Source organism: Ailuropoda melanoleuca, chromosome 2, assembly GCF_002007445.2.
Source record: "Ailuropoda melanoleuca isolate Jingjing chromosome 2, ASM200744v2, whole genome shotgun sequence".
NCBI classification, from domain to species: domain Eukaryota; kingdom Metazoa; phylum Chordata; class Mammalia; order Carnivora; family Ursidae; genus Ailuropoda; species Ailuropoda melanoleuca.
In genome coordinates this window covers 13,841,499-13,868,583 of record NC_048219.1, presented here as the reverse complement: position 1 = coordinate 13,868,583, position 27,085 = coordinate 13,841,499, and the positions used below count along the sequence as shown (strand labels likewise).

At 35.7% G+C, this 27,085-nt stretch overlaps 1 protein-coding gene across 8 annotated transcripts in view; it reads right to left on the bottom strand.

The window, feature by feature from the left end:
• Nucleotides 1-27,085, bottom strand: part of AGO3 (argonaute RISC catalytic component 3) — a 128,656-nt gene that overhangs the window by 27,571 nt on the left and 74,000 nt on the right. For all 8 annotated transcript variants that reach the window (XM_034649102.1, XM_019797391.2, XM_034649109.1 and 5 more), the window contains 9 exons: nucleotides 25,336-25,470; nucleotides 21,126-21,213; nucleotides 20,849-20,996; nucleotides 20,311-20,430; nucleotides 17,518-17,640; nucleotides 17,049-17,182; nucleotides 14,045-14,229; nucleotides 4,193-4,352; nucleotides 2,819-2,909 (listed from right to left, as the gene is read on the bottom strand). In XM_034649102.1, coding sequence (XP_034504993.1) covers nucleotides 2,819-2,909; nucleotides 4,193-4,352; nucleotides 14,045-14,229; nucleotides 17,049-17,182; nucleotides 17,518-17,640; nucleotides 20,311-20,430; nucleotides 20,849-20,996; nucleotides 21,126-21,213; nucleotides 25,336-25,470 — 1,184 coding nt within the window. The remainder of the gene's footprint in view (nucleotides 1-2,818; nucleotides 2,910-4,192; nucleotides 4,353-14,044; nucleotides 14,230-17,048; nucleotides 17,183-17,517; nucleotides 17,641-20,310; nucleotides 20,431-20,848; nucleotides 20,997-21,125; nucleotides 21,214-25,335; nucleotides 25,471-27,085) is intronic.

Sequence of the window (27,085 nt, the reverse complement as noted above, 5' to 3'; positions counted from 1 at the left end):
ATAGTGAATGAAATGGTAGTTGCCAGAGGCAGGGAGTGGGTGATGGATGAAATGGGGAAGGGGGTCAAAAGGTACAAACTTCCAGTTAAAAAATAAATTATGTCATTGAGATGTACTGTATAGCATGCAGTATAATGACTATCATTAATAAAACTGTACTGAATATTTGAAAATTACTAATAGTAAATCTTAAAAGTTCTCATCACAAGAAAAAATATTTTGTAATTATGTATGGTGACAGATGTTAATTAGATTTATTATGGTGATCTTTTAATAATATATACATATATTGAATCATTATGCTGCACACCTAAAACTAATATATGTCAGTTAAACCTCAATTAAAAATAAATAAAAATAGTACTTCAAAAGAGTACTTAACTTCCTGTCAGTAATTTAATGACTTATTACTTGAAACCAAAATATGGAAAATTCTTATATTTCTCTTCCGTGTTAGGTCAGACCAGAAAATAATCAAGAGTTTTTTTAAAAAATGAACCAGAACTTGCCTACCATGTACATGGGATTGTATCTGCTTTTTCTTTATCTTCTATAGGTTAAAAAGAAAAAAAAAAAAAAGGAACTCTAGCAGTTTCTTTCCTCTGCATGGTATCTCACTACTAAAAAAATAAATCTATACCCCTCTGATGGCACAAACAGCCAAACAAAAGCTTACTAGGCCTCACGATCTGTTAGGCTACACTCCAATTTCCTACATTTCTCAACATTCTCAAAACACACCAGGTTTGTGCAATCTAAATTTTAACTTATATTGCTATTAAATATCTATTATACTATGTGGCATTTATTACTTAGATTTGTTTTTCACACTGGTCTTTAAGTTCTTGGGAATAAAGCCATAGAGCAAAAAGAATCAATTAATAAATTCTATTTAATGATAAAAGAAAGTGGGTATTTGTTAGAAACGGATTTAGTAGAAAAGGACAATGACTACCCAGAAGTCCAACAACCCAACTACATTATAACTTTCCTGGAAAACAGACCCCAAAATAGCAAATCCAGAGTAAGTCTTTTGAACTTCTTTGAAAAAATAATTCCTTTTTCTATAAGAACATTTTTATGAATATCAGAAGTGGCTCCATAGTATCTCTAGGACATCTGAAACGACGATTCATGTGTAACTATAAGAATAAAAAGCAACAGAATTTATTTTTTAAAAGACTTTATTTTTCAAAAGATTTTATTTATTTGAGAGAGAGAGAGAGAGAAAACACAAGCAGAGGGAGAGGGAAAGGGAAAAGCAGATTCCCTGCCGAGCAGGGAGCTCGACACGGAGCTCAATCCTAAGACTCTGGGATCACGACCTGAGCTGAAGGTAGATACTGAACCGACTGAGCCATCCAGGCACCCCAGAGATTTATTTATTTAAGAAAGAAAGAGAGAGAGCTCAAGTGGGCATGTGCATGAGTAGGGGGAGGGGTAGAGGGAGAGAATCTCCAAGCAGACTCCCCCCTGAGTGTGGAGCCCTACTCAGGGCTCTATCTCAGGACCCATGAGATCATGACCTGAGAAGAAACCAAGAGTCGGATGCTCAACCAACTGAGCCACCCAGGTGCCCCAAGCAATATAATTTCCTCCACTAATGAAAATAGCTTGGGAATCTTAGGTGAAAATTTTAACATTACTATCATTTTTATGGATAAATAAAATGTACCAGATTGTTAAAACTTAAAATTTATGTAAAGATTGTAATGGGTGACAGAAAAAATACGTAAAAAGTCTTACAGTTTAATTTCTGAAATTTATCAAGTATGCTTAAAATATGTTGACATTTAAAAAATGTTGGCATTTTTAAAAAAGCAAGCAATTTCAAGTTGGGTAAAAAATTTATCTGGCTTTCAGAAGTTTATAAGAAATACACTTAAGGGCACCTGGGTGGCTCAGGCCATTAAGTGGCTGACTCCTGGTTTCAGCTCAGGTCACAATCTCTGGGTCATGACATTGAGGCCCTCGATGGGCTCTGCGCTCAGGGTGGAGTCTGCTTGAGATTCTTTTCCCCTCCCTCTTCCTCCCCTCTGCTCCTCTCCGTGCTCATGTGCTCTCTCTCTCTCTAAAATAAATGAATAAAATCTTAAAAAAAAAATACACTTAAAAGAACTTACACAGAAACTTTACCAAACATAGAGGTGGGCAAAGATATAAAAGGCAAATGTTAAAAGGAGGAGTGGCAGTATTAAGATTTTTTTTTTTATTTGAGAGAGAGAGAGAGAAAGTACAAGCACAACCTCCCGCTGAGCAGGGAGTCCAAATGGGGCTCAACCCCAGGACCCCAGGACCCCAGGACCCCAGGACCAGGACCTGCGCTGAAGGCAGACGCTTAACCAACTGAGCCACCCTGGTGCCCGGAGTGGCAATATTAAAACAAAGAATTAAGGTGAAAAAGTATTAGACTGGACAAAGGTAGAAGATATTTTACACTGAAAAAAAAATGCAATCTACCAAGCTTTTATGCAATTCATGTTTCTGTAACAAAGACGCTACTGAAATACTTAAACTCTTGGAACAAAAACTAACTGAAAATATATAATCATAGGCCAAATAGATAAAGTAGGAAACAAAAGACTTGAGTAATACAATTAATAAGCTTCATTTAATAAATATATATGTAACTTGTAGCCCCCAAACCAGAGAATGATCATTCTTTTAAAAAATCCAAAGAATATTTGAAAGTTGATTCTACGTATATATATTTATAAAAGTTGGTTTCAAAGAGAGTGTCACTAAAATTCAAAAAGCTCAAACCAAAATGTTGATCATTTAAACTTTAGACAAGATAAACCTGCCTAGTGATACTTACAGCAGCAATCGAAGGCTTCTTCCCATCACCAGCTGGTGGATGAGTGACATCTGCTCCCAAAAAGATCACTGGTTGCTGGAACACAGAAGGTCTTAAACACATTTTTTAAAAGAGTTAGATAATTCATTTTTTTCATTATGCATTTATCTGTTTATACTACTGCAACACAACTGCAAGCTGCTGACACAGCACAGAGACAGCCTCAAAGGCCTGAACTACTGCTGTAGTCTCTTGATTCATGAATTCCTAACTCAATGAAGTAAAAGCTTTCACAAGCTTTCACATTTACTATCAAATGTCTTAATTCAGAGCAATTTTCTGCCTTAAGCAGTGGTGCTGGTGGTTGTAAAGGGATAGCATTCCTCATAACAAGCATAAAATGATAAACTCCTTATATTAATCCACCAGCTTGTACCAATCTTTCTGTAATCCACTTACATTTAAACTATGTAATCTCTCAATGAGAAAAAGAATCATTAAACTTTACACTGAAAAGGATCATGGGAACCTACTACTCTCCCTCCCCTGGCCAAAAGTATAAATTTGAGAATGTATTAAAGTAGCTAGCTATTCATCTGATTTAAAAAACTATATCCTTTAAGATTCAAATGACTGTCTCTCAGTTTGTGGCCTTGGTGATAAAATTCTGTATCCATCTCATTTATGGATCTCTTCTATTTAACAGGAACAGGAAGTAGAGGAAAAACAGGAAAAAAAAGGGACTTTGTGTTAAATACACGAGTCTATCCTTATTCTAACACTTATTTGTGGTGCACACTGGTCAAAATATTTAACTTTTTAAAGCCCTAGTTCCTTCACCTACTAAAAGGAAACCTGTTGTCCAATTCTTCAAATAACCTCTTCCCCAGCACCTGTTTCTATCATTATGTCACACTTGCTAAGAGCTCTTAGACATGAAGAAAATCTAACAGTAAAACCTATTGTCCCATTGACTGCGGCAGGGATTGATATGGCTTACTTAACTGATGTACTTAATTCATATGCCCCACCCAAGACCCTCCCTTCTTTCCTTACTTGCTAGGTGAGTGAGCAGCCTCACTCAGGTTGAAGATGACGATCAAATAATGAGAAACTTTGTTAAGAGGAGCTCTCCAGAGAAATAAATAAAGCTCTCAATAGTTTCTAGCTAGGCAGGAGGTTCTCTGCATATACTAAATAAAAATGGAGGTGGGAGGAGATTTTCACGAGGGATTCTCTTAAGCTTGCCTGAAATTCTTTTCTAAAATGTTTACTTATCCTCCATAGCAAAATCATCAAGACTGTTTCTTACGCTAATCTTAGATATGGCAATATAGAGAAAAATTAGGACATGGAAAATAATTAAAATTTAATTAAGTGATTAGCTTATCTTACCTTTGATGAGGTACAAGAATATTATTGATCCCTCCGAGTTTAACATTTATCTTTAGGCACAGGTTTGAGAGAGTTTGAGGAGATGTTTTTATTACATTCTTGACTTGGACACACTGCGTGGCCATACCCAAAAGTGTATCTCCTACACGTTTCACTTCCGCTATGGAACAAATGCAAATACCTCTAGTCAGAAAAAAGGTCAAACTTTACTGAAAATTAAGCTATGATATTTCCCCCCTTGAAATACACCATCATATTACAGGACACCAAAAATTGTAACAATACTAAAATAATGCTGTTAAAATTTAAAGTATACTGCCTTGAAGATCAGCTTAACATTTAGTGATAATTTTCCCAACTGTTTTATTCTTTAGATATGAAAGTATATTTTTGTCATCATAAAAACAGCATAGCTATAATAGCTGGAAAACCAGAAACGAAAATACACATAATCCCTTGTTAGCATTTTATTGCAATTTCTTCCAGTAATTTTCTCATTTATATTATTTTAATACAATTATACGCATAGTATACTTTTAACTTTCAATCTTATTTTCCAACTTCTAATTTAAAAATAGAGTCTTTACAGTGTACAGAATAAAAGGCCCCTATAACTTTCCTCCTCTTTGCCATTATAACTACCATAAAGAGTTCAGTATACATACCTTTTTTCTTATAAAAGACATGGAAAACATTTTAAAACCAAAGCTGCATTCTATTTTGCAAATTGTCATTTTCACTCAATAATAGAGTACGTTCTGAATCTTAATATGTAAGTTGCTCTTATTCGTAGCAATAGCAGTTAGTCTGTTTTTAAATGCCATTTTAGCTAACCAGTCATACACTGATAGATTTTAAGCCTGTTCCAGGTTTTCATTGTTTTTTTGTTTTGTTTTAAGATTTTATTTATTTGACAAAAAAAGCGAGAGACGGAAAACAAGCAAGGGGAGTGGGAGAGGGACAAGCAGGCTTCCCACTGAGCAGGGAGTCCGATGTGGGGCTCAATCCCAGGATCCCGGGATCATGACCTGAGTCGAAGGCAGACACTTAACTGACTGAGCCACCCAGATGCCCCCAGGTTTTCATTATTTCAAACAATGCTACAAATAATATCCTTGTATACTTATTTTTGTTTGGTTATATAACTATAGCTTTAGGATAAATTTCTAAAGTAGAATTCAGGGGCCAGAGGTATATATATTTAATGTTTTTGTAGATACTGACAAATTGCCCTCCAGAAAGGTTTATTCATTCACTCATTCAACAAATATTTCATATGCACCTAATACATGCTAGTACTGTGTGAGGCTCTAAATACACAATGTCTCCGAAGAAGACATACAAATGGCTAACAGGCACATGAAAAGATGCTCCACATCACTAATTAAGAAATGGAAATCAAAACCACAATGAGATTCCACTTCACACCCACTAGGATGGTGATTATCAAAAAGAAAAAACAAAAGAAAATAAGTGTTGCTAGGATGCAGAAACACTGGAACCTTTGTACATTACTGGTAGGAATGCAAAATGGTGCAGCTGCTGTAAAAAAAATAGATACAGTTGACTTGAACAGCACCATCAATTAAGTGAATCTAAAAGACATTTATAAAATACTTCATTCAATAATAGCAAGAACACACATTCTTCTCAAACTTACATGGAATATTCATCAAGGCAGACCACATTCTGGTCCAAAAACATACCTTAACAAATTTAAAAGAACAGAAATCATACAAAGTATGGTCTCAGACCACAATGGAATTAAACTAGAAATTAATAATAGAAAGACAGATGGGAAATCCCAATATATTTGTATATTAACATAATTCTGTATAACATATGGATCAAAGAAGTCTTGAGAAATTTAACAATATTTTCAACTAAATGGAAATGGAACACAATTTATCAAAATTTTGTAGGATACAGGGTGCCTGGCTGACTTGGTAGAGCATGTGACTCTGGATCTCAGGGTCATGAGTCTGAGCCCCATGTTGGGTGTAGAGCTTACTTAAGAAAACAATTTTTGTGTGTGTGGGGGGGATGCAGTGAAAGCAGGGCTTAGAAGGAAATTTATGGTATTGAATTCACTATATTAGAAAAGAAGAAAGATCTAAAATCAATAATCTATGTTTTTACCTTAGGAAAATAGAGAAAGAAAAACATAGACCTGGAACAAGCAAAAGGAAAGAAATACTAATAATCAGCAGAAGTCAATGAAACCGAAAATAAGAAATCAATAATCAATGAAACCAAAAAGTTGGTTATTTGAAAATATCATCGAAATTGATAAACATCCAGCCAGACTAAGGAAAAAAAAATAAAGAGAAGATATGAATTACTAATATTAGAAACGAAAAAAAGGTCATCACTATTGGTCCCATGGGCATTTAAAGGATAATAAAAGAATATTATGAATGACAGGCCCACAAATTTGATAACTTATATGAAGTGGAACAATTCCTTGAATGACACTACCAAAACTCACAAAGAAGAAATAGAAAATCTGAATGGGCCTGTTTCTTTTAAAGAAATTGAATCAGGGGTGCCTGAGTGGCTCAGTTGGGTAGGTGGCTGACTCTATCTCAGCTCAGGTCTTGATCTCAGGGTCATGAATTCAAGCCCCATGTTTTTATTGAATTATTGAATCAATAATAATTATTATTATTTTTTAAAGATTTTATTTATTTATGTGACAGAGATAGCCAGCCAGAGAGGGAACACAGCAGGGGAGTGGGAGAGGAAGAAATAGGCTCCCAGCAGAGGAGTCCGATGTGGGACTCGATCCCAGAACGCCGGGATCACGCCCTGAGCCGAAGGCAGACGCTTAACGACTGCGCTACCCAGGCGCCCCTGAATCAATAATTATTTAATCAATTATTAAGAACCTTCCAAAAAGAGAGTACCAGGCCCAGATGGTTTCACTGATGAATTCTCCCAAGCATTTAAATAAGAAATGATACCAAATTCTCTACAATAACTTCTAGAAAACAGAAGCAGAGGGAATATTTTCTAACTTATTTTGAGGCCAACATTACCCTAATACCAAAACTAGATATACACATTACAAGAAAGGAAAGCTACAGGTTGATATCTTTAATAAACATACATGTAAAAATCCTCAACATATTAGCAAATTGAATCCAACAACGTATAGTAATTATACACCATGACCAAGTGGGATTTAGCATGTGAAAATCAGTTAATGCAACTGATCACATTAAGTGTCTAAGAAAGAAAAATCATGATCATATTGGGAGATACAAAGAAAGCATTTGACAAACTCCATCATGCATTCATGATAAAAACTCTCAGCAAAGTAGGATTAGGGGGATCTTCCCCAACTTGGAAAAAAAAAAAAAGTACAGAAAACCTATAGCTAACATCATTCATACTGCTGAGAAACTAGATTCTTTCCCCTTAAAATCAGGAAGAATGCAAGGACGTCTCCTCTCCCCACTCCTATTCAACATCGTACTGTGTTTTTTTTTTTTTTTTTTAACATCATACTGTTAACTCTTAGCTAACAAAAGGAAAAGGACCTAAAAGTATACAGACTGGCAAGGAAGAAACGAAACTGTTCACAGAGTACCTGACTGTCTAGATAGAAAAATCCAAAAGAATTTTTTTTTAAAAGATTTTATTTATTTATTTGACAGAGAGACAGCCAGCGAGAGAGGGAACACTGGCAGGGGGAGTGGGAGAGGAAGAAGCAGGCTCCCAGCAGAGGAGCTTGATGTGGCGTTCGATCCGCCCTGATCCAAAGGCAGATGCTTAACGACTGAGTCACCCAGGTGCCCCTCCAAAAGAATTTTTAAAAAGCCTCCTGGAACTAGAAACTACATGATATATGGAACTAGTAAGGGCTGCATGATACAAAGTAAATATACAAAAGTCAACTGCTTTCCTAAATACCAAAAATAAACAATTGGAATTTAAAATGAAAAACACAGTACCATTTATATTAGTACCAAAAGAAAAAAAAAGGTATACTTAGGTATAAATCTAACAAAATGTGTACAGAATCTATAAAAAACTAGAAAACTTTGATAGAAGAAATCAAAGAAGCTCTAAATAGAGAGACAGTCCACCTTCAAGCACAGGAATATTTAACATTGTTAAGATGTCAATTCTTCCCAGACTGACTGATAGGTTCAATGTAAAGCCAATAAAAATCTCAGCAAGTTATCTTGTGGATATTGCAAAATTGTTCCAAAGTTTACATAGAAAGGCAAAAGACCTAGAACAGCTAACACAATAGTGAAGAACAAAGTCAGAGAACCGACACTACCTGATGTCAAGACTTAGTAAAAAGCCACATTAATCAGGAGAGTGTAGTATTAGCAAATTAACAGACATACAGACCAAGAGAACAAAATAAAGAACCCAGAAATAGACTCACACAAATACAGTTAATCAATCTTTGACAAAGTAGCAAAGGCAATTTAATGGAGAAAGACAGCCTTTCAACAAATGGTACTGGAAAAAGCAGCCTCATGCAAAAAAATGAATTTAGACACAGACCTTAAATCTTTCACAAAAATTAACATCTTTCACAAAAATAAACTCAAAATGGGTTATAAACCTGTATGTAAAAACAAAACTATAAAACCACCAGAAAGTAATACAGAAGAAAACTCAGGTGACCTTGGGTTTGGCAATGAGTTTCTAATTATAACCCCCAAAACATGATCTGTGAAAGAAAAAATTAATGAGTTGGACTTAAAGATGTTTGGTCTTTATTAACATCAGAAACTGTTAAGCGAATGAAAAGACAGGCCACAGACTGGGAGAAAATATATGCAAAATACATATATGATAAAGAACTTGAAACCGAAATATGCAAAGAACTCTTAAAACTGAAAAATAAGAAAACTCCCTCAACGTAAAAGTGGGCAAAAGTCTGGAATAGGCACTTTACTAAAGAAGAAATACAGACAGCAAATAAGAATATGGAAAGATGCTCAACATTTTGAGTCATTAGGGAATTGCAAATTAAAACAACGAGATACACCATACACTTATCAGAATGGCTGAAATCCAAAAATCTGATAATACCAAACGTTGGAGAGGATGCAGTACGACAGGAAACACTCATTTGTTACTGGTGGGAATACAAAATGGTACAGCATTTTTTAAAAAAGTTTAATTATTTAAGTAATCTCTATACCCCATATGGGGCTTGAACTCACAACCCCGGGACCAAGAGTCTCATGCTCTTCTGACTGAGCCAGCCAGGTGTGCTGGTACAGCCATTGTGGAAGAAAATTTGGCAGTCTTACCACTTGATAAAGCATTTGAGCTCCTGCTTATTTACTAAAGTCAGTTGGAAACTTATGCCTACCCAAAAACCTATATATGAATGTTTATAGCAGCAGTACTCATAATTGCCAAAAACTGGAAGCAAGGTAAAAAATAGGTGAATGGATAACAAACTGTGGTACAAACATACAATAGAATATTACTCAGCAGTAAAAAGAAAATGACTTATCAAGTCATGAAAAGACATGGAGGAACCTTAAATGCATTGCTAAGTGAAAGAAGCCAATTAGAAAAAGGTACATACTGTATGACTCCAACTATACAACATCTTAGAAAAAGCAAAACTGTAGAGACATAAAAAGGCTAGGGGTTGTCAGGGTTTTGAGAGAGGGAGGGAGGGATGAATAGGTGGAACACGGGATTTTTAGAGCAGTGAAACTATCCTTTATGATACTGTACATACATGATGTTATACATTTATCAAAACCCACAGATCTGTACAACACAAAGAGTGAATCTTAATGTATACTGTGGACAACATATTAATAATTTATCAGTGCTGGTTCATTAAATGAACCACACAATACACGATGTTAGTAACATGGAAAACTGTGGGCAGAAGGGGTAAGCATGTAGGAACTCTATGCGATCAGCTTAATTTTTCTGTAAATCTAAAACTTTTATTTTTTAAAGATTTTATTTATTTATTTGACACCAGAGAGAGAGAGAGAGCACAAGCAGGGGGAGCAGAGGAAGAGGGAGAAGCAGGCACCCCGCCGAGCATGGAGCCCCACGCAGGGCTTGATCCCAGGACCCTGGGATCATGACCTGAGCCGAAAGCAGACACTTAACTGACTGAGCCACCCAGGCACCCCAATCTAAAACTTTTAAAAAATAAAATTGAGTAACTAAAAAAAATCACTCTGGAAGCAGTGCAGAGAATGGACTGAAAAAGAACTACAGGAAATGCAGGCAAGAACACCAGTTTGGAGGCTATGGTAATACCAGCTTTCATGCTCATGAACAGAGTATGAGAGTCTCTATTTATTTGCCAAAATGGGTATTAAGATTGTTAGTAAAAACTAACTTATTCTAGGAGTGTCTGGGTGGTTCAGTCAGTTAAGTGTCAGACTCTTGATTTGGGCTCAGGTCATAATCTCAGGGTTGTGAGATTGAGTCCCGATGCATCTAGCTCCACGCTGGGTGTGGAGCCTGCTTAAGATTCTCTCTCTCCCTCTACCCCTCATCCCAGCACGTGTGTGTGCTCTCTTTAAAGAAAACAAAAACAACAACAAAAACAACTTAGTCTACTTCATATTAGCTTAAAGACTAATGAGGTTAAGCACCTTTAAAAAAAAAGATTTATTTATTTATTTATTGGGGGGGGGGAGAAGCAGGCTCCCTGCTCAGGGAGCCCAATGTGGGGTTTGATCCCAGAACCCTGGGGCGAAGGCAGACGCTTAACCAACTGAGCCACCCAGGTGCCCCTGAACATCTTTTCATAAGATAATGGACCATTTGTTTTTCTGTTTTATGTCATTGTCTATTTTTCAGTTGAGTTGTTTGTCCTTTCCTTACTGATTTACAAATTCTTTGAGTTTAAAACCTTCTGTATTTTATCACAGCTTTAAAAATGCCTTTTGAATTTTATAACTATCATTATAATCGGTGTAACTATCAGTATAACTATCATATAATCACTGTATACTATTTCATCAACATACTGTTAACTTAGTATTGTTTAAAACCAGTTAATAGGTTTTTAATATCACAGATACCTTTATGAAAATTTGTACATACAGATTTTTCTCCATTATGAATTCTTTCCGTTGAACACCTTTCTGTAATTGGAAATACTAAATCACAGACTAAAAACACATTTATACTTTTGATAGAAAGGATATTATCAATTAATTCTGCTGGGGTGCTTGGGTGGCTGAGTAAGTTAAGCACCAGACTCTTAATTTTGGCTCAGGTCATGATCTCACAGTCATAAGATCGAGCCCCCACACTGGGCTCCACAATTGGCATGGAGTCTGGCTTGAGATTTCTTCTTCTCCCTCCTCCCACCCGGCTTGTGTGCATGTGCACTCTCTCTCAAACAAATAAAATCATTAAAAAAATTTTATATTGGGGTGCCTGGGTGGCTCAGTCAGTTAAGCATCTGACTTTGGCTCAGGTCATGATCCCAGAGTCCTGGGATCAAGCCCCGCTTAGGCTCCTTACACAGTAGGGAGCCTGCTTCTCCCTCTACCTCTGCATGCTGCACCCCCTGCTTGTGCTCTCTCTTTCTCTGTCAAATAAATAAAATATTAAAAAAAATTATATTCCCATCAGCAATATATTAAAATTCTAGATTCAATGGGGCGCCTGGGTAGTGCAGTCATTAAGCGTCTGCCTTAGGCTCAGGGCGTGATCTTGGCGTTCCGGGATCGAGTCCCACATCGGGCTCCTCTGCTATGAGCCTGCTTCTTTCTCTCTCACTCCCCCTGCTGTGTTCCCTCTCTCGCTGGCTGTCTCTCTGTCACATAAATAAATAAAATCTTAAAAAAAAAAATTCTAGAGTCATTGCATCCTCACAAGGGCTAAATATTATAATATTTAAATACATTTGCTAATTTAGTAACAAAATTTTTCCTCTTATTTCCTTGAAGTTTCTTTTCCTATTAGTGAAAACCAACACTTTCTATATATTTACTGATTTTGTTTTTCCTTGAGAAATTTTCGTTCATATTCTTTGCTCGTTAATCTAAAACGACGTAAGGATTTTTTCTTCGATCACAATAATAGATCTATACAGATATTTTAATGATAAACGAGCCCTTTGTTGTCTGCATTTGCTGCAAATATTTTTTAGATTCTACTGGTTTCCATTTATTTATTTATTTTCCTTTCAATTTTAGTTATATATTTGTGACATACAGAAAACTGAATTTTTATGCAATAAATCTAACAATTTTCTTTTGTGAACTATTCGATCATTTCTAAACTTAAATGATTATACTCCATTCAGTAGATTGGAAATTATGCTTTGTTTGTATTTTACTACAATTCAATGATTTATGTTTAACTTATTAATCTCACTAAACTTTGTTTACAAAAGTAACAGCTACCATTTACTGAGTATTCACTATATAACAGGTGCTATTCTAGGCCCTGTTTATATATGTAAATTTATTTCATCCTTACAACTACCCTCTATAGGTTAGTTTTTTTAGCTTTTCTTTCTTTCTTTCTTTCTTTCTTTCTTTCTTTCTTTCTTTCTTTCTTTCTCTTTCTTTCTTTCTTCTTTCTTTTTCTTTAAAGATTTTATTTATTTGACAGAGAGAGAGAGATGGTAAGAGAGGGAACACAAGCAGGGGGAGTGGGAAAGGGAGAAGCAGGCTCCCTGCTGGGCAGGGAACCTGATAACGGGGCTCGATCCCAGACCCTGGGATCATGACCTGAGCTGAAGGCAGACGCTTAACGACTGAGCCACCCAGGCGCCTCAGTATCCCAATTTCAAAGATGAGAAAACTAAAGCCTAGTGTGGTTAAGTAATTCAGCTAGATCATACAGGTAGTATATCTGGCAGAACTTGGGTCTTAAGCGGAATTGTCTGACTCCAGAGCCTGTGCTTTTCCCCCCACCCTCAAAGATTTATTTATTTGAGAGAGAGACAGAGAGCACAAGAGCGAGAACAGGTGAGGGGGAGAGGGAGAGAGAGAATCTCAAGCAGACTTCTTGCTGAGACCAGAGCCCAACACGTGGCTCAATCCCATGACCCTGAGATCGTAACAAGAGCCGGATGCTTAACTGAGTGCTTTTAACCACATTATATTGATACTCAAGTTATCTTAATGCTATTAAAAAAAAAAGATTTTATTTATTTATTTGAGAGAGAGAGACAGAGATAGTGAGAGAGAGCATGAGCAGAGGGAGGAGCAGAGGGAGGAGAAGCAGAGGGAGAGGGAAAAGCAGGCTCCCCGCTGAGCAGGGAGCCTGAGCCTGATGTGGGGCTCAATTCTAGGACCCTGAGATCATGACCTGAGCCGAAGGCAGACGCTTAACCAACTGAGCCATCCAGGTGCCCCTCTTAATGCAATTTTAAAGAAATAATTCTTTCTTTAACCACTGTTTTGTGACGCCGCCTTTACTAAAATTCTTTGCATTGGGCCTCTTCTTGGACTATTTAATTTGCTCTACTGATTTGTCTTTTTAAAGTAACCACACATGGTTTTAAATACTGTAGCTATTAAAATATGTTTTAATGTTTCAAAGTTTTAGGATATGTTTTAGCAAAATTCTTTTTTTTTTTTTGAAGATTTTTTCTTTTTCTTTTCTTTTTTTTTTTTTTAAAGATTTTATTTATTTATTCGACAGAGATAGAGACAGCCAGCCAGAGAGGGAACACAAGCAGGGGGAGTGGGACAGGAAGAAGCAGGCACATAGCAGAGGAGCCTGATGTGGGGCTCGATCCCATAACGCCGGGATCACGCCCTGAGCTGAAGGCAGACGTTTAAACCGCTGTGCCACCCAGGCGCCCCTAGCAAAATTCTTAAAAGGAATACCAAGCACTTGAGGAAAAATGCAATCTTAAGATATTCTTACCATACACTGGCGTCTTCCCTGGCAGGATGACGATAATGAGCTGTAGCCCAGAGTAGGTGTTCTTGAGATGCCGGAACATGGGCTCCACGCTGTCTGCCCCCTGCGCGTATTTGCAGAAGCAAGGCTGGCCCTGGATGGGCATCCCTGCATCCTTTGAAATCTTACGCAGCTGGTCCGTGAAACCCCTAGGAAGAGAAATCACTAAAACTAAATCCTTTTTCTAGTCATCCTCACCTACAAAGTGGCCACACCTACAAAGTGGGATGGAAAGTTTGAGAAGTGAATGGAGAATGAAGCAAAGATTTGTGTGATCCATATATGAAGAGGTCACTGAGACTACTGATATGAAAGGCGGTGGTGGGTCAGTAATCTACTGTGCAAACTAGGAACACTGCTATATAATTATGTGGCATTCTGTAGTTTACAAAGGGCATTAGTAATAGATTAGTATGCTGGTTAAGAGTTCAGTTCTAGAGTTAGCATGACAGGTTTCAGTCCTAGTTTTGTTACTTAGTAGCAGTGAAATTGTAGACAAAATTTTTCTCTCATCTGTAAGATGATTACTTCCATTTTAGGGTTGGTGTCAATATTAAATGACATAATACATGAACTTAGCAACACTGCCCAAGACATGGTAAGAGCTTCATAAATTTAATCTACTGTACATTTTCTAATTTGATCATGATGACATTCATAAGAAGCTGGTAGGTGAGGTATTATTCCCATTTTATAGATCAGGAAACAGTTTCAGGGACATTAAGTAAAGACCAATATCAAATGGTTAGATAAATGGTAGAATCAGAAGTATGATCTAGTCCAGAATTTCCTTCCACAATATTATGTATCTGAAACTAGGATGGCAGGAAAGACTATATTCTCAGAAAAGATTACCAAAAAAAAAAAAATGAAAACCACATTTAAAAACAAATGAGGCAGGCAGCACTTCAATGTACTTTTAGCCACACTAAAAACAACAGAAGACTAATCATTCCATATTTAAACAAAATTCTTCATTTAGCCTAAGATAAGTGAGTAATGATGTCATGATTTAACAATCACTTTACTTCTTTTAAAAACAAATAAGTTCCTAAGTCAAGGATCTGAGTTATCTTTGCTCAAAAACACTCATTCCCTGAGAGATGAAGTTTGTAGGAATTCCCTTCTTCTCCTTTTCCTTATTAGTGTTTAATTCAAGAAGTATGAAGTTGGATATTTTCAGTCAGCCTGAATAAGAACCACAAACTGAAAGATTATGAAAATTCTATCAAGCCATAAATACAAATGTAAAATGAAAAGAATAACTCTAAGCTTGAAAAACAATTGGAGATATTTTCTTTGGCCTCTTGGAGGTCAAGTAAGATGATCATAGCATCGTAGTAAACTGTCCTTATGACATCTTATTTGAAAACGGGGATAAAAACTCTGGAGAAAAATGTGTATTAAGTGAACCTTAAGATATACACTTAGAAATTTGGAGCTAATAAAAAAAAGTGAACAGAATTAAATAGAAAAAGTTTATTTCTCATATGAAGAAGGTAAGGCTAATTCTGAATTGGCCTGGTTGGTAAATTGGCCTCTGTATCTTTCAAGAACTATTCATTATGGGCATACTTTATGGGATCTATTAGTGGAGATTTAGACAATAATAATTTTCTTAAGAAAATGAGATTTTAGAGGAGAGATAAATTTACACAAATAATCACAGTACAATTGTATTTTATGCAGAAAGTGACAAGAGCAAATAAAGAAGACAGTGATAAACTAGTATGTTTAGAGTTAAGACAGATTATTTCCAGCATCACAAATCACAGAAGATTGGGTATTATTTAGAGAAGTAGGGATAGGAAGGAGGATTTTCAGTAAAGAGCAGTATGATTGGAAAGAGAAAAAAAAAAAAAGAAACGCCAGAGACAGAGGGAACACAGTGCTTCAGTTTCTTTGTCCAGATTATAGGAAAATGGAGCAGGGGCTTAAGAGGCAAGTGAAAGATTTTCAATGTCCTACTGATTTTTATTGTTATTCTTTGTTAAGAGAAGCCTAAAAGTTCTTTTTGGGGGGGAGTAGTCACAAGTGGAGGCAGTACTTTTTCATGACAGCATGGTTCCTCAAATAAGAATGACAGCAGAAGCCTTTGCAACTGCCAAAGTCTCAAAGACTTGAGGGTCCCAAGGAGAGGAGACAGAGAAGAAGAGAAGCCCAAGTGATAAAAACGAACCAGAAAGGCAAGAATGGAGAGAATGTTAAGAAAGTAGTCAACTGTATTTAATGATGCACAAATTCTGAGAAAAATAATGGCTGAGGAAAGACCATTAGAATTGATAAGCACAAAGATGTTGGAGATCTTGCAGACACTAGTTTCAGCAGAGCACGAGGATTTCAAAGAGGGTGAGAAAACAGAAGCCTGCAAGCCTGAAATAAGTTAGGTAAATTGAATATTGACAAATTTTTTGTTTGTTTCAAATTTCAACAGAAGATTACTGAGCACTTACATGCTGAGGAAAAGAATCTGGAGAACAGGGAAAGTGGTGGAGATGGAGGCCAAATTTTCGGAAGTAAAGAATTGAAAATGAAGAGTTAAGTCACTCTTTCAAGGAGCTCAATTGAGAAATAAGGACCTTCTTTAATCCTCACCCAAGAGATAGGTATTGTTCTCTCTAAAAAGGTAAAACACTGAAGCATAATGAAATTAAATAAATTATTCATGGTAATAAAGCTAGGAATTGGCAAGGCTGGGAATAAACCTATTTGCCATCAAAAGCCCATGACGCTCCTATGCCACATGAGCTAGACTGTTAGGGTGCCCAGAAGAATGAATCAACGGCTTTACTAAAAAATTCAGAAATGTCCATCAAACTATTGAGAAGAAACATTTTCAAATGTTCAGTGATTAAATATATTCCACATTGAGGCAACACTGGTTAGAACATTAGCTGAGTAGTTTAAAGTCGAAACACAAAATTGAAACACATAAAGTTCTCCAAACCAAACTAATGACATGCCTTACTTCAGTATTTCTTCTCTGCACTGCCTCTGTGTGGCAAAACAAGCTATAGCCCACATTTTTATTTCAACTCCTGTGTGAAATTGCTTCCCCCGCATGTCCCATACTCCATGGCTTGGTGTTGCTACTGTCCGATTCTACAGAAAAAGGAGAAAGAGAAATAAGGCAAAAAAGAAGAAACACTTAACATAAAATGCATTTCATTGAGCTGAAAAGAAAAATATTTCAAATTGCTGAATTGATAAATATCTGATAATCTGCATGTAATACACTGCTCTAAATCAATATTACTTATATTCTTTTTCGTACAAACCAAAAATTCTAAACTCAAGCAAAGATACCTTGAAACAAAGAAGTATTGTTGGAGCAAAAAAAAAAACCACTTTCCAAAACTCAGACTTAGCTAGGATGCTCTTCTCTTTATAAATAGAAACTGTACGTTTATAATTAAAAAACTATCAAGGGGTTTTACCCGTCCTCCATACTGTAGCATGGGTGCTGGGAGTACACGTCCGGTTACATGAGCCATTTCATCCCGAACCTTAAATTGAAACTCCTGAACAAATGGATCTGTTTCATAATTTGCACTTCTTACCTAACGGAAAAAATTCATAGTTACTTTCAGAATTTCCCCCAACCCCCTGCTTCATTCATTAGAAACCTCTGCTTTCTTTTCTTCACTGTGTCCACAATGTTTTGGATCTAGTCAATGATGCCCTAACTATAGGACAGGGAATCTTAACCTGGGATGACAGATCATGAATGGACTGTAGGAAGTTTGTGAACCTTTTGGTAATTTACAGAAATTTAAATGTATTAGGTTGAATAATAAGAAATTTCAACTATTTACAATCCATGAAGATGCCAATTTTATATGATTAAACCTAATGCATTTTGGAGAGGGTGGCTGAGAGATTACGAGAGAAAAACATTCCTGACCTAAAAAATGTTAAGAACTTCTAATTAGAAGATCCAGACATATATTATTAAATTTTATTTTACAGAGTTTGATAGCAGATATTGATGATCTTAAGGCTTTTTTTCTAATTACTTGATTTACAACTTATATAAAATTACTTGAATATTTTCAGATAAAAAGTGCCATATTATAAAATTTACTTAATGTGATACATTTCAGACAGATAAAAAAGCCAAAATGATACAGATGATAATTTTTACATAATATATCTGTAGTTACAAAGATACAGAATTTTTTAATTTAAATTTTGTTAGTTAACATACAGTGCAATACTGGTTGATAAAGAATTTATTTTGGGATGCCTGGGTGGCTCAGTCACTTAAGCATCTGCCTTCGGCTCAGGTCATGATCCCAGGGTCCTGGGATCGAGTCCCACATCGGGCTCCTTGCTTGGCAGGGAGCCTGCTTCTCCCTCTGCCTGCCGCTGCCCTCTGCTTGTGCTCTCTCTCGCGCTCTGACAAATAAATAGATAAAATCTTCAAAAAAAAAAAAAAAAAGAACATTTTAATTCAGTATAGACCTGGACCTCAGAATATAATTCATGTTTATAGTCTGCTATAGTAACTGTGTTTTTCAAAACATATTTACTTGGTCTCAGAGTAAAAGTCAAACGAGGTTACAAAATGAAGGTGGTGCTCAAGTGTTTGAGTAACAATCCATTAAAAAAAACTATAATCTAAATATGTAAAAAGAATCTTCCCACAATAAGCAGGAATGGTTGTTTTCTAAGGTTAGTCATTAACGATTCTTTAAGCTTAAATGCCTTTCATTTCTGGTGTGTTTTAGTGTATCTTCATAGGGAGTTACAAAGAGTAACAACTATTCTAAATAAAAACTTGCTGCATGATATGCTTGGTGTTTAAGTTTTGTAGTTAATTTCCACAGTAACCTTGTAACTATAAAAGGAGGTCTTTTATAATCTTTACAGAGGATAAATCTAAAACTTAGTAAAGTTAAATGACTGGCCTAAAAAGCATCTAGCCAAGCAAGTGACACAGAATCTGAAACCATGTATGTTCTGATTCTAGAGTTCCTACTCTAAATCACTGCACTAGTCTTCTGGATGCTATAATTGTAATAACATAATAGTAACAGTAAGTAAGCGAAAAAGATAGACTTTGGACCCAGAGTTGTTAGATTCCAAAGCCTGTGCTTTTAGCCATGGTAGGATATTATTTCTTCAGAAGAAAAGTTATAATAAATGAGTTAGAAGTAGAGATAGTAGAGAGGTTTAGCCTCTTAAAGACTTTAAAATCCTGTCGTAATAGATCAGAAAAAAATCCATGATGAAAACCAACCCATATTCTCCTAATTAAATATCATGTAATAACTTTTATTTACTCTTTATAAAACCATACGGGGAAAAAGGCTTTTTCCCTGTAATTGACTTATAAAATAAAAGGGCCGGTTCTGTAACCCTTTTACAACAATCTTCACTATCACCCAAAGTAATATTCTTATTTCTAGATTTCTTTCTCTTCACTTGCACAATACAAATGGTATTCAAAAAGAGAGTTAGATAAGATCCAGGTGGCTTTTATTTTTCATTTTGCCTTATTCCACCAGTTTTATAAAGTGGTACTGAACTCTTCCTTCCTATCCATTTAGAACAATTATACAGCTCAGAGACCCTACATGATTGGAGCAATCTCGTATTTCTTTATTCATCCTATTCAGTCACCAGTCAGGTAATGGGGGCTAAGCAATCCTACTGAGGGTTAAGACTCACTATTGCTAGTCATAATACGTTGACTTTTCTTCCTTCTCCCTTTCTCTTTTAGGCGGGAGGTAATAAAGTTCCAGTTCACTAAACTGAAACATTGGTTCTGAGAGCACCTGCTCTGGATCTAATTAAAGAGCTTTGGGTTAAATTAGAAGGATCTAATCCTTTTCAAAGAACCCATTAAGGTTTACCCCCAGAACACCACTGGATGACTTCCATGATCCCTCCCATTAATCTCCATGATTAATTTTGATAGTCTGTGAAATGGTAATAATGTATGAGCTGATAAGGACATGGCTCTTTAGCAGTAGCTCATCCTAACTTTTTTTTTTTTTTTAAGATTGTATTTATTTATTTGGCAGAGAGAGAGAACATGAATGGGGGGAGTGGCGGAGAGAGAGGGAGAAGGAGACTCCTCGCTGAGCAGGGAGCCTGACTCGGGGCTCCATCCCAGGACCCTGTGATCTTGACCTGAGCTAAACGCAGATGCTTAACAGACTGAGCCACCCAGGAGCCCCCATCCTAACATGTTTTTATTTCCATTTCTAGGGTCAAGTACTAACCAATCTGCTAATTTCCTCTTGTCTATCTGGTGCAGATCTTGCTGTTGCTTTGATCATAGTGGAAGTCTGATTGTCTGTTAGCTTCTTGATACATCGTTGCCCTGCCACGATATTACATACCTACAAACAGAAAAAAGTTTTGTACTAGATGTATTTATCTTTTTTTAAATCTCATTGCCAATTACATGCAAAATTAAAATTTTAAGATCTACTTCACTAAACTGCTTCTTCTTAATATCATGTTAACTAAAAAAGTAGTAAACAATACTGCTTTACAGTATGATTATAAAAGGGTGAAATGTACACTGGATAAAAAGGCTGAAAAGAACTGTACCAAAATGTTAACAGTTGTTACTTTACAGTGGTAGGATTGTGGATGAAATTTTCCATATTTTTTTATTATTAAAACTTTAAAATAAAATTTAAAAACAGTTCAATCTCCAAAACAAATGTGAGAGCATGAAGTAAATTATACGCCATAAAAAACCCAAAAGAATAATGAATAAGAGTATATTAAAAAACAGCCTAAACACATTACTTCTAGTGGCAGGTAGGTATGTTTCTGTTCCTGCCCCACTTGCAGACAAGGAAGGTGTGGGTACTTCAGCTGAAGAGTATACTTTTCTCTGAAATACTGTGCTACTGTTCTCTCCACAGTTTGGCCGTTTTCTAACTGTAAAGGAAAGCTGAAAAAAAAAAAAAAAGTACGCATTAACAACTCTCATCTCATTATGGTGAGCAAAATTCCCAATCCACTAACTAGAGCAAGCTGCCTCACATCAATCTCTGCTCGGACAAACACCAGCTTTTCTTACGTTTGATGACTGGCAGGCCTTCTTGTTACATTACAAACACGGTATTTCCGTCTCATTGTTCCACAATGAGTCACTTCAACCTTCAGACCTGTTCCCAACAAGAAAAACTGAGGTTATAAAATGTCACATGTCAAATATTTATAAAATCTGTTCACTACTATACAAACTCAAATTCTAAACAGACAGAAAATCTGTGATACAGGCAATGTGATATTAATAAAGGATTTTATAAATAACATTACTAGTAAGGATTAGTAAGGATTACAATCATGACAGATCTAACTCCAAACATTTTTTCCCTATCCTATCAAGTTCTACACATTAAAAAACAGAATCATAAAATTTACAAAGCCTATAGAACAAGGTTCTCCATTAATTGAAAAAAAAAACCCTGTTTATAATAAATTTAGGTATTTATGCTGAGAGAAGGAAGGAGGAAATGAAAGAGGAGTTGTAATAATTCTCAACACAGTCTATAATTTTCAAAGTATGTGATATTTGAATAGCCCAGTCATCACACAGTGACTGAAGATTAGAATTTCATGAATCTCAAGAAGGAAGTCCTTCAAAGATTTTTAAAGCAGGAAGAAAAAAATTCCAGGCACTTTTAACAGAAGCAGAATGACAATTTATTTGAAGTATAAGATAGTGACACAGCTTTCTTACTACTGTCTATCAGAAATCAAACACAACCAAAACAATTCTTAGAGCAGGTGATCCCTAACTTCTTATGGAATCACTGACCCCTTTGAGAATCTGATAGAGGCAATAAACTCTCAGAAAATTGCAAGTACACATAATTTAGCATATGATTTTAGATGTTCCTGGATCCTTGCAGTCCATCTATGGACCACAGCAGTTTGAAGATCCCAGGCCTGCTTTAGAAAGTGAAACAATGGTCTTTTAAACCACTGGTGAAATTCTCTGGGATTAATTTTCTCAAGCAGTGCTGTCCAACAGAACTTTCTGAGATGATGGAACGTTCTACATCACTAGCAATATGTGTTATGGAGCACATTAAATGTGGCTAGTGTGACTAAGAAAGTGAAAATTTAATTTAATTTAATTAATTTAAATAGCTACATGTGGCTGGTACTACCATATTTGCCAGTGCAATCTTGGAGCTACGTGGCCACTGCTTATAGATAAGCAACTCTATTACTATGGCCTAGACTCCTAAGGCAGAAAATCTAGAAAGGGGTAGATGAAGGACAGCTTTTAGTTTCCTGATAGTATTTATGGTATTACTTTTGCATTATTTCCCCATTATATTTGTGATTCCTATTGTGCAGTGGTTCTCAACCACAGGCAACTTTGCCCTCCAAGGAACCTTTGGTAATGTCTGGAGACATTTTTAATTGTCATGACTGTGGGGGTGTTACTGGCATCTAATGGATGCTCGATTTAGGGATTCTTGGATCCAGGGATGGTGCTAAATATTCTACAATGCATGGGACAGCATTACCTCCCACCCCAGACCACAACAAAGAATTACCCAGCCCAAAATTCAGTATTGGCAAAGTTGAGCCCTGCAACAATGTAACTTATTTTCCTATCTAATTACTAACTGTAGTACCAAACACAAAGTTCATTCACAGTAATATTTTCTTCTGATAGATCAGCACAAATTAAGATGTTAAATGGAAATAGTGTCACTGTACCAAATTGGTATGGATTTTTCTTGAGAAGTACTCCTAACTGAATCAGTAGCAAGTAGTTTTTATTAATTACCTTTATAAAACTAAAATTTCAGACTAGAGCATTTACTATGCCTCTATATTATAAAGGAGACTAGAAAATAAAATATTATCTAAAGAAGGCCTCGTAAGAAGGAAATGTGAAGTAAGCAATATGAAGTAACAATATGAAGCAGCAGGATGTAAAAATATTATGTTCGGAAATACTATGTTTCAAAAAATTTTTTTTTGTTACCTACACCACTTAACAATTTGTTTTCAAGTCTTCCCCTGAATTAGAGAAGTTATTAGTAATATTCTAATAGCCTACTTAGTAAGTTTTTACCAAAAATAAATTGGTTCTTTTATAAACATATGGTACTTTTACCATACACTTCCTCCAATATTTCTGTTTAACCATGATGAATAATTGTTCAAAGGAACCACCCTAAAGTTACTATTAAATATTTAGATAAAAGTTCAACTGGGAACCAAATGAATGTACTAAGGAAATCTATTCATTACAGCACACTTTGTATCACTATTTAACAATTTTATCATCAAATTCCTTATGCTGGCTAAAAATTAAGCCCAAATAAATAGCACAGAACACATAACTCTGATTCTCTTGAATTTCCATGGTAGGATTACATGATGTATGTCAAAGAACTCTCTTTTAAAAAACAACAACAAACCCCCCACCCAAAAAAAAAAGTCAACAAAGTCTTTTTAACTTTGAGCGGAGGGAAAAAAATCATCAGTTGGTCAGTTAGATCCAACTCAGATTTTTCTACCTCGAATCTAGGGTCATAGGTGCCTAAGGATTTGACCCAACCCAGGGCTTAACAAAAGTTGAAATTTTAAAAAATGGACTAGATATCTGCCCAGGTCCCTCCCAAAACCCTCCATCCAACCAAAAAAAATTTTGGCTTTAATAAATCAAATATTTAACCTATAAACTTGGCTTTACCTTCACTATAACATCAACTTTATAATGCTTTCTAGTCATTTTTTCAGTCATTTCTTTGGGCCCCTGAGCAGTTGAAGTTAAGATCGAGTCCATGCTCTTCGGGCAGCAGTTGCATCCTTGTTCTGTACATCTTGTATTTTCTGTGATAGAGTGGTGATATGAGTTGATTGCATAGTTACCGCAAAATAATGTAAGTGACTTCATGATATCAGAGGTGGTAACTAAGCAGCAACTCCACTGGAAACCATGGCATTTTGATGATCACACATTAATGGTGGGTAATGCACTAACCTCTCAACAATGCTAACTGTGCAGTTAATACAGATTATGAAAGGACAATGGTATGGTTGCAATACACTAATATATAACATTTTATTATTTTGGCATTTAAATAACTTGAGATAAATGGATGTTCATTTTCAAAGCAGGAAGGATTTTCCTTTTAATGTTTTATTAACAGTGACTATCTCTCTCCTGGGTATTGAATGGCAAAGAATGAATGATTACTGGAGCAAGCAGGATGTATTGAGCTATTCTAACTGATTTGGGGAACTGAAAGATGTTCAGTGAACAAACTGCAATGTTTCATTCAAACCAGAAGCTGAAAATTGTCTGCAACAAAGAGTTAAAATCTTAAATAAAAAAATAACTATTTCTGACTATTTAAGATTTAACACTTAATATAAATAGAATTTATACTACTCATTCTAATTAGAGAATATCTAATTCTTCATGCCTAAATAAAGAACTAAATACAGTGGAGTCACATCTTACTTGAGGATTAGGTTCTAAGCTGTAAACAAGGCAAGAATTTTACACAATCAAAATTACTCTTAAAAATTCCTTAAATTACTGATAGAGTACAGTGTTTATGGGTTTGCATATGAAACTGTAAATGTATATAGAAATGTACCTTTATATAAAGATGAAATAAATACAATATAAATTTTAGAACACTATTAAAATTACTTTTTCTTTTTCTCTCTAGAAGACCACGTAGAGACGAATTTGTTAGTAAAATATACATAGGATGCAACACCACTGTACAGATTTTAGCTACTAACTAAAATACACAAGATCAATGGTCAACTATATAATGTACACAAAAAAACGAACTCTAAAATAACACATGAAACAGGCTAGTCCTGTATCCATAAAGTTTCAAAGGAGTAAAATATTCAATCATTTCAGAAAAATAAGTCATTATTTTAGAATATATTAAAATAATGACTCCAATTCTGACATAACAATGTTTTTGGAATAGGTTTCCTACTTTTAACAGTATTACAGAAACATTTTCCCGTGAGATATTCTTCTTATACCTTTAGTAAGTAACAGAAAGTATTAACGAAAAGTTAGCTGGTATCAATATTAATTTCATTACTTTCATTCATTTCTTTCATTCAAACACTAAGATGTAATGACAATGAATTTAATGTAACATTTTATAATCTATATTTTTACAGATGATGTTATATGAATAGACTTAAAAATTTTTTTCAATAAAAGTTTGTTATAGTCATGTATTTTATAGTTAAGTTGTTCCAAACACTAATTAATTCACCTTTTATCTCTTTGGTGAATTTTACCCGATGAGAATCAGTCAGAGGTCTTGGTTGCTCATCAATATTATGAATGTCAAGAACTTCACACATGAACTGAATTACAGGTTGTGCTTTGTAGAAGGCAGTGGCAGAAACTAAAAAGAAAAACACAAATAGTATGAGTTAATGTTCCCATAAAAAAATTCAGAAACTTGTGTTCCATTTCCATAGTTAATTAATTACAGAGTTACAATTACCCTTTATGCATACTTATGTATATAAAAAAAGCATTGCTGAATTGAGCAGTTTCAATTTGACGGCTGTCTGACTGAAAGACATGCTCAAGAAGAGAAAAGCCAAATCCTACAGTTTTTATAACCTAGCTTCCTTCATGCGTAACTGAATAACACCATTATCTGCTACGTGTAAAGAGAAATATTCTGGGTATGAGAAAAGGCCTGTATGGGGACAAATGCTAGAGGCCCTTAAGATGAAAAGGTTAGGTATTATTTCTTAAACAGAGCTTTCTATGCCACCCTGGCCTGCTTATCTATTCTTGTGAAAGCTTTCCCTGTCTTGTACACATCTGAGAAGACAGTGGTTATTACATGTTACTGGTGCTAATCCAAACTACAGGAAGTAATAAGTAAAGAGTATCTGCCCAATGTCATCTAGCTACAGTTGGTAGTTCTCTAATAGTCAACCACCATGATTTCTTAACCTTGGGCTTCAGAACTGGAAGAGCTTCACCAATGGTTAGCAGATCACCATCACTCATTTCTTTTTTTTTTTCTTCCTTTTTTTAAAAGATTTTATTTATTTGACAGAGATAGAGACAGCCAGCGAGAGAGGGAACACAAGCAGGGGGAGTGGGAGAGGAAGAAGCAGGCTCATAGCGGAAGACCCTGATGTGGGGCTCGATATCAAAACGCCGGGATCACGCCCTGAGTTGAAGGCAGACACCTGACCGCTGTGCCACCCAGGCGCCCCACCATCACTCATTTCTTAAACACATACTTACTGGGGGCTATTATGTGCTATAAAGGTACTGGGGATACAATGAAAAACAAAACCAAAAGACAAGAAGGTACACACTATCATGTTATTTTTCTGCTTAAAAAACATGCCTATTGTCTGCTGAGCTAAGTGTAAACATTTTATGTGGTGCTCTTTCTCCCCCTCTCCTTGGTTTGAGGATTAAATGTCCTCCACAAAATGTCCCTCACCTCTGGGAGGATGTTTATCAAGGCTTTAACAGTAGCTATCTCAGGATATGTGTGGGTGGTAAGGCTACTATGGGTGTTTTTTATTTTTTTCTTTTTAATTTTGTATCTTTATTTATTACAATGAGCACATACTACTTTCTCCTTTATTCCAGAATATATGAATGACATCTCATCATAAAAAATGCAGATATACAGAATAAAGATTTCCTCTCAATTCAACCTCCCCCTCTCCAAGTATCTTTAAAAAATAACCATTATTATGGGGCGCCTTAGTGGCTTAGTCGGTTAAGTGACTGACTCTAAGTTTCTGCTCATGATCTCTGGGTTGTGAGATCGAGCCCTGCATCAGCTCAGCGCACAATCTGCTTGAGATTCTCTGCCTCTGCCCCTCCCCTGGCTCACGTGGGCTTGTACTCTCTCAAATACATAAAATCTTAAAAAAAAAATCATTATTAGCCGTTAGATATGTACATACCCTGCTTTTTTGATATGGACGTACAAAGATAAGAATGTATGTGGAACTTTTTTTTTTTTTTTTTAATCA